Source organism: Suricata suricatta, chromosome 2 (assembly GCF_006229205.1).
Source record: "Suricata suricatta isolate VVHF042 chromosome 2, meerkat_22Aug2017_6uvM2_HiC, whole genome shotgun sequence".
Classification (NCBI taxonomy): Eukaryota; Metazoa; Chordata; class Mammalia; order Carnivora; family Herpestidae; genus Suricata; species Suricata suricatta.
Window position 1 is genome coordinate 133553958 of NC_043701.1, and position 8639 is coordinate 133562596.

Genomic DNA, 8639 nt, shown 5'->3' on the forward strand with positions numbered 1-8639 from the left:
AAGTTGTTTACTCTTTCTGTACCTTGGTTTCCCCTCTTATGCGATGGGCAGGAAAAAACCTCCATGGTCTGTCTCTGCTCAGGTGAGAAAAAGTACAGGTTGAGGAGTCACAAGGGCCACCATTATTGCTGAATTGTTGTGGCTGGTATGTTTCCTGAGGACTCTGGGGGGACCCCAGGGATGTATTTCCGCAGGGGTCTGAGCCCGGAGAGCACTTTCTGCTACCCTGAAGGCATCCAGGCCCCTAGACTCCCAGAGATAGGCTTGGGCTATGGGGAGAATTCGGCTCATTGCTAGAAATAGTACAAGAGGCTCTCTATTTGCCAGAGTTCACATATGAGTGCATAGTAAAGAGGTATTTAAAGCGAAAAGCAGGATCCTTGGGCCAGGCACAGGCCCAGATCATGGTCAGGGGCTGGCACAGCCCAGAATAAAGTCAGAGATAGGCTCAGGAGGTAAAGCCTAGGCACATCAGGATCAGATTCCAAATGATGGTCCCAAGTCAGACAATAATTAGGCAAGGATTGTTTGCAGAGGGGGCAGAAGGCAAACTACTGGAGAGATCCCAGAATTGGCAGGCCTCACAGGGCCAGGGATGGAGCTGTGAGTCTCTCCACCCTCCCGGTCCGCCCCACCTGCCCTTCCGGACTCCAAGATCCTGATCCCTCCCCTACCTTTCGCCCTGAATCCCATCACCTCCCTCCTCCAGGTTGTAGCATCTGACCGTGGCATCCCTCCACGGAAGAAGGACCACATCCTGCAGGTGGCTGTCCTGGATGTCAATGACAATGCTCCAATGATCGAGAGCCCTTTTGGGTACAATGTCAGCGTGAATGAGGTGAGGTCAGTGGGCCATCCAGGGTGGACAGTGGGTGCAAGAGACCAGGAAGCACCTGTTTAAACGTGTGCCTGGCCCACTCGTCTGTGGGACCTCGCGGGTGGGGGCATGGCCCACTCACCCACAATTCCAGCCCTCACGCCAGCTCCCGGAACATGCTTCCTTTTTGTGGGAGGTGTGAAGAAGAGCCCAGAGGAGAAAGAAAGAAGAAAGTGGCCTCTCACCACTGATGGGGCACTGAGAGAGTTATCTTGGGAGAGCTGCCTTTAAACAAAACAACACATTTGTTACTCAGTCCCTCGACTGAGTTGCTCAGGGAAACGTTGGCCTCAGCATTGCTGGGTAACACGCCAGGTTAAGGGACCATGAAAGCAGGATGGTTTAGGGGGATGAAGTCCAGGTCTCAGGCCAGGCTCTGCCACTGTCAGGCTGTGTGACCTGTATACGTTCTTTTCTCCGCACCTCAGTTTTCTCATCTAGAAATGGGGATGACGGCATCCCTAACTCATAAAGCTATAGAGTAGAATTGGTGAATTAAGGCAGTCCCGTGGGCAGTGGGTACCCGTAGAATGTTCGCCACCATCATCTTTATCCCCATGGGTGCTCCCCAGCAAAACAGAGCTACTAAATGCCCAGAGGCAGGTGCTACCCTTTGCCCCAGGGGCTTTGAATCCAGAATGACCTCTTTCTTGCTCTTCCTGCAGAACGTGGGCGGGGGTACTGCTGTGGTCCAGGTGAGAGCCACCGACCGTGACATCGGGATCAACAGTGTCCTGTCCTACTATATCACCGAGGGCAATGAGGACATGACCTTCCGCATGGACCGGATCAGTGGCGAGATCGCCACTCGGCCCGCCCCACCCGACCGTGAGCGCCAGAGCTTCTACCACCTGGTGGTCACCGTGGAGGACGAAGGCACCCCCACGCTGTCGGTGAGTGACAGCAGTGGCTTCGGGCAGGGGAGAAGGCAGAGGGGGCGGCCGCACCTTCTGTGTGGTGAAGGGGGTGGGATTAATCCTCGACAGCTCCCGTGCCTTTCGGTGGTCAGCCTAGGAGTGTGTGTGCAGGGCCCGCGCATCCCAGTTCTCCTGCATACATAGCCGCACAGAGCCTCCGTGCGGTCCTCTCTGCTCAGACAGTACTGAATGAGTCTGTGCCTTGGGGCCGGGGCAGCCCCCACTCCGCTCGCCAAGCTGTGTACCTGTGGGGCGGCATTAATCCGTGCTCTGCGCCAGACAGGCAGAGATACTCTCTTCCCCTCCGACATGTTGCCATCACAGTGTGGCTGGGTTGGAAGAGACTGACATTCTTGGTTCAGTCTGGTACTTGAATGGGCAGAGCCTCTGCCCGAGGCAGTGTGCAAAGTGTGCAAGGTCGGAGAAGGAGGTGGGCCCCATGGGGCTGGATGGTGAGACGGTCTGGGGGGTGATGGGCTGGGGTGGGCGCCGTTTGTACATTTAGAGTGGGAAGTTTGGCCATGCAAGCTGGCTGCACGATGGTCGGCGAGTCAGAACCTCTCAGAACGTTGGTCTCATTATCTGTGAAGGGAGATGGTATCTGGGGGATTGACTTAGCTCACGTCCGCGGAAGTGCTTAGGAAACCCTGAGGAGGTCATGCCGTAATGTGGTAACGCTGCGCCGCAAACCAGACCAGAGGGGTGGAACACAACCACTGATTTAGTGCCCGTTCTGCAAGCTGGCAACTCAGACCTGGCTCAGCTGGGCTCCCACGCACATTGGGGGAAGATGGGACAGCTGTGTGTCATTGGATGACTATGATTTTAGGGGTCAGCCACCTATCAACTGGGGTGACAGGGCCACCTGTCTCTTCCAGAAGGCTAGCCCTTGCTTGTTTACATGGAGCTAGAAAGAAAAGGTGCAGGAGATGGGGCGCCTGGTGGCTCAGTGGGTGAAGCATCAGACTTTGGCTGAGGTCATGATCTTGTGGTTCATGGGTTTGAGCCCCACATCAGGCTCTGTGCTGACAGCTCAGGGCCTAGAGCCTGCTTCACATTCTGTGTCTCCCTCTTCTCTCTGCCCTTCCCTCTCTCTCTCTCTGTCTCTCTCAGAAATATAAATAAACATTTAAAAACATTTTTAGAAAGAGTCCAGGAGACACAGCAGAAACCTGCAGGGCCTCTCAAGTCCAGGCTTAGGACCAGACCAAGGTTATTCCTTCTACATTCTGTTGGCCAAAGCAAGTCCCAAGACCAGCTCAGGTTCAAGGTGTAGAGAAGTACACTCTGTCTTTGGCAGGAATGAGCCACAAAGGGGTGTGAAGGCTGAGGACATTTTTGTAATTGTCCACCCTAGGGACCTGATCACCAGTGAGGCCTCAGCTCTGTACCTCTGCCCCTGGCAAGTGACTCTGTCAGACGCTTCCCCTTTGGCAGCAGCTCTGTGGACTGTGGTGCAAAGCAGGGCTGGGCTGGGCTGCTTATCTAGTGTGTCTCTGGGGAGGATGGTGAAATTTGGCCAAGCTTGGGAAACCACGTTCTGAGATGCCCAGGAAATGGCAGTGGCTCTAGGCACACCCTAGGCATCCTCAGCTCCATAACTGACGATGTCACCGCGAAACACTTAAGCCATTCCTACGCAGTGGACCAAACAGAGGCACATTTGCAGGATACATATAACTGCCTGAGGGGGGAACAGGTGGGGGGTATCAGTTATTGTGGTGACACAGAAGGACTCCATTTTGACAACCCCTCCCTAATTGCACCTGGCTTTAGGGCAAGTCATCATCCTGGTCATCTCTCCGATTAGAGATGTATTTGGCTACAAGTGACAGAAACTTTAGAGTCATACATAAATCAGGATGCATTTTTTTCACATAACAGAAATTCTGGAGAGATTTACAGATGTTGACTTTGTGCTCCGTGATGTCAGAGCTAATGCCTCATGACCTTTCCCCGTGGTGGCTAGATAGATGGCTGCTATGGCTCCAGCCATCATGTCAGCATTCAAGGCAGGAAATCAAGAATATAAAGAGCTACGCAAGCCATTTCTGCCCCTGTATCAGGTCAGGAAAGCAAACTTTTTCCAGAACTGCTCTCCAGAATCTGCTTATGTCTGTAGCCAGAAAAGGTTCATAGGACATCCTAGCTGCAAGGGAGGGTGAAGGGAAAATGACAGAATTGTCAGGATTGACTTATTTATGACGTGGGAGCCAGATATATCACTGTGTCAAATAAAAGCAGGGCTTGTTAATGAGAGAAGGGTGGAGAATAGGTTTAGGGAGGGAAACCGAGGGCATGTGCCATGCTAATGCTGTCCATCCAAACCGACTTAACCCCTCTTCCCTCTCCCCCTCCCCCTACAGTCCTAGAGTTTCCTGGGGAGGCAGCTGGTGAGACCCATGACATTCTAAGACACTGAGTTTTGGAGGCACCATCTGGCTCCCTTTGGGCCCCCCAGAAGACATGACAATTGGGGAAATGTAAAATCACCCAAGCCACATTTAATGACCCAGGCAGTTCCCGCAGAACCTGGGACTGGTCCCCATAAACAGAAAGAGTTTCCATCTGTTGACAGACTGTCTGCAGAGACCCAGCCGAGCCCAGTGGAGACCCACGACCGACCGACCATGAGTCCCTGACATTCTGGCCCTGCCTCCAGGCGGGTCTCAGCCTGACCGGCTCCCGAGTAAGACCGTGGGAAGTTGGGTGGTGAGAAGTATAATCTGCCTTTCTCTTCCTTCCTCATTCTGGTCATCACCAGCTCTGCACCCAGAAAGTACCTTCCAGATGACTAGGATCAGGCACAGGGTTCCCTGAGGCCATCACCAAGAGAGTATGTGTATGGCTCCTGGACTGGGGCACCCATGATACTGACAAATCGCACCTCATTTCTGGTTCAGGTTGAGAAAAGATCTCTGGTGTTTGATTTTTGTAAGGGACACACTGCAGAGAAGAATTGCAGTGACCCCAGGAGCACTGAGCACTGGACCGTATTTGTCTACTTGTTCGTTCATTCAGCTGAGTAATAAATAGCCCATGAGGTTCTTCATGGGATTGGGATGGGGTTGGCGGCCAGGTACAGATGGGCATGCATTGAGTACTGACAAGGGCTTGGAGAAGGCTTCTTGGAGAAGGTGACACCTGGGCTGTCTTGTCACTCAGTAATAGTTAGCACAACAAAGCATATCCTGGACCAGAGATCAGCCAGAACAAAGGCCTAAGAGCAAACAATGCCCAGGGGTAGGTTTGAGGAACTCGTAGTTCACGCCCATGGTGGCTTTCAGAGCCAAGAGCAGGGCTGCCAATCTGCACATCCTCCTGGTGACATTCTCTCTGGGGCCTACCCTGGGGACAGATCCCACCACTTTCTCAGGTGCCCCCTCCATGCCTCCCTGGCCCAGCTAAGCCCTGGTGTGGATAGGGCACAAGGAGCAAGCTAGCCTGCAGCTGGTACCCGCCCATGATTGGTGTTTGCCTCCAAGGAGCCCTGGACCCTTGAAGATGTGCTTCTACTGATCAGACTGTCACCTCTAGACAGTGAACCCCCAGGATCGAGCACAAAACTAAGGGCCAAGCCAGAGGTGACCAGAGGATGGCCTTTCTCTGCTACTGGGCAGACTTCACTAGATGGGTATTCAAGGAAGCAGGGGTGTTTAAGCCCTCCTGTACCAGCCACGGCCATGAGCAGCAGCAGACCAGCCATCCCAAGGTTTCAGGGAAGGCTCACCATGGTTTTATGGGTGTATGTCACCCTGCACCCTAGTTCCCACCTGCAGTTCATCTGCCTGGTTCGAGCCAGCCCTCGCTGGCACAAGACACCCTTCATTCAACACTAAATACATGCCAGGCCTTTGCTTGGAACTAGGAAGTCAGACCTGAGTTGGGCACAGTCCTACCCTCAAGGAGCCTACAATTTCATGGGGAAATGGACACATAACAGAGAGATGCCACTCTGTGATGTGATAAAGTACCAGGAACATGCAGCCAGGACCCGGGGAAGGTTTTCTGGACGTCATTTGTGTCTGAGATTTTCAGAGTGAGGCCTTCTTAGCAGGGGTCTGGGAATCTGCTGCCAAGAGAAGTGGTGTGTGTGCACCCTCTTATCTCTTTGTTTCTCCCTAGATCCCCTCCCCCCCAGTTTCCTGAGAGCTGTGCATTCCTGTCCCCACCCAGCTCTCAGCCCTGTATCACCCAGAACTAGGAACAGCTGTGCAGCAAGGGGCATCCGGGCCAGCCCAGGTCTGTCACACAATGGTGTGCCACCCAGCCAGGGGAAATCCTTGTGTAGCCACAGCCCTCCGGCCAGCTCTAGGCCACAGGCAGGGAGGCCAGGCTTGGGGGAGGGCTCAAAGTGGCCATCAGAGAGGCCTCTGCAAGAGGAAGGGCCAGGCCCAAAGAGGAAGGACGGAAGGCAACTGGAAGGTCAGGAGCTGAGCCCCAGCCACAGAGGCACCTTGGCAGGAGGATGGAGAGAGGGAGGACCTGATGGGGGCCCCCCTGCCACACGAATCACAGCCAGCAGGTTAGACAGTCCCGGGTAACAAACTCTGGCTTCTCCAGCTGGTAAGGACCTGCTGAAGTCACCTGTCCAGGAGGAAAAACAGAAGTTTCCCACTACCCACTTGCCAGCGGTAGCCCCGTGAGAGTCTGTGAGCTGGGACATTCCTCTTGGCCGTTGACTCATGTCTTAGGGCCTAGAGCCTAGAGCTCTTCTACAACCGTGTTGTTGTTGAGGCCTGCTTCCCCTGGCTCAGGAAAGCCCAGCCTGGCCCCTTCCTTGTTCTGTGCACCAAGTAAGCCAGCCTCCTCCAGCCCAGCCTGATTAAACTCACATCCTTCCCTCACCCTGCTTCTTGAGGATGTTCTGCAGCTACTCAAATGCCGCGCCTACAACCTGCTCAGTTCCTCCAAGAGACCCTGGGGCTCTGCGGTTAGCAGAGTGGCTCTCCCTTCCCCTCCCCTGCTGTAAACAAGGTGGGGGGCTCAGGCCGCCGTGCCTACCAGGAGTCCCTTGGCTCCGTGGTTGACATGCAGAAAGGGGAGTGGCAGGAACGATGCAGGAGGAGTGGAGACTCGGGCTTGTAGGCATAAATGCATCCCCCAGGGCCCCGGTATGTCCCGCAAGTCCAAGTCCTGGCCTGTAATGCCATTCAGTTCAGTGAAGAGGAAGGAGCACAGGCTTGAGAAGCAGAAGACCCGGCTTTCGCCCCAGTTTCACATTCACTGGTGACAAGATAAATCTTTTGGAGCCTCACTTTTCCTATGCATTAAACACAGACAGTAAAGCCTCCCAGGATTTTCTGGTGGGGGAGGGGGAAATCAAAAAAGTCATACCACGTGTGTTTCGGACAAGGCAGTATTAGAAAAGAAAAGGCAAAGAGGTGGTACGCAGCCACTTGTCCGCCTGTGCCCGAGGCACCATGCTAGCTGATCTCAACGTTTTCTCATGAAGCCTTATCCATACTTTGGAATCCTTCTCAGGATATACTCTGGGGAAAGTCATGCCTACAGATCAGAATTGGGAAACAAAAGGCAACCTCTGCCCCCTGGCCCGCCCAAGCTCGGGGCATCCTATCGCTATTCAGGCGATCCCATCAAGCGCAGACAGACATGGCCGCCTGGAACTACAGCAGGCAGAAAGTGGGAGGGGGCCCTGTGAGTGATCCGGAGAACAGGACCCTGGCATCCTGGCTCACCCCATCACCCTGTGGCTATGCTTCAGTCGTCAGCTCTGCAACTGGGCCCAAAGGACAGGCTGTTCCTGGACCCCCACCCTTTTGGAACTCAGAGAATCGTTGGGGAGACACAGCATCTGTGTAGGAAAGAGAGGCAAGAGTGCAAAGCAGGGCACGGTGAATGCCCAGCAGAAGGGCTCCATGGCCAGTGCTCTCGGGGCGGCTGGGCTCAGCTGGGCTCTAGGTGTCTGCTTCTTCGGAGGCCTTTGCACCCCACATCCTGGCTGGCAGCCCCCCTCCCTTTCTGCCCATTGCTGTGCCTTAACCCAGCCCCCAAAACAGTCCCACCAGCCTTGGAGTGCTCCCGCGAACACCCAGGAAGGCCCCTTCCAGGCCCCATCCAAGCTGATGGGGGGGAGAGTGACCGACCTCTGTAGGCCCCAGCCCCACCCCGTGCTCCTGCGCACAGAGCACTCCCTGAGGAAGCCACAGGAGCAGGTGTCTCTAGAAGCACCACCCACCCCCAGGCAAGCAAGGAGGGCTCCCTGGCGCCAAGCCCTGCCTCCCCTTGCTGGCAGCAGGGAGGACGCTGTAGGGCCTTGTGGGCTGGGGTGTGTGGTCATGGATGCAGATGGAGCTTGGAGCTCAGAGTAAATTTCACTGAAAACAGGAAACCACGAAGCTGAGATGTGCTCACTTGTAAGGGTCCTGAGAAGTAGATCTGGAGGCCGTGCCGGAGGAAGCTGGGGAGGAAGTGTGGTGGCTTTCTGCTCTGGGGCCCCCTCCCTCCACACAGCAGCAGCCGGGCTCGGGGTCTGGTAACCAAATTCTTAGAAACTATATGTGCCTGGAGGCCAGAAGCTGGGACAGGAGCCAGGCCAGCCTCCCCCTGGGGCAGGAGCACTCTCAGAGCTGGGGGCAGGGAGTCTGGTCTGTAGGCTGATCCTTCAATCCTAGGGGTAGCCCTGCTCTGCCTTGAGCAAGTGTTACCCTGCACCCCTGCTGTGTGGGCCCCCACCAGCTGTTAAAACAGCACTTTCCTTCTGTGACGACTGGCACTGACTGTCCCTGGCAGCCAATGGACTAGAAGAGGGACCCCACAGGGACAAAGCAGGAGCTAGGATTTTGGTGTTCTGGCCACTGGAGGTGTCCCTGCAGTCACGAGGC

The 8639-nt window shown here is 55.0% G+C and overlaps 1 protein-coding gene across 2 annotated transcripts in view; it reads left to right on the forward strand.

Moving 5' to 3' along the window:
• Window positions 1-8639, forward strand: part of CDH23 (cadherin related 23) — a 413185-nt gene that overhangs the window by 337509 nt on the left and 67037 nt on the right. The window contains exons 37-39 of one of the 2 annotated variants that reach the window (XM_029931861.1): window positions 710-838; window positions 1543-1770; window positions 4373-4483. In XM_029931861.1, coding sequence (XP_029787721.1) covers window positions 710-838; window positions 1543-1770; window positions 4373-4483 — 468 coding nt within the window. The remainder of the gene's footprint in view (window positions 1-709; window positions 839-1542; window positions 1771-4372; window positions 4484-8639) is intronic. The other variant, XM_029931856.1, reaches the window with a different exon arrangement.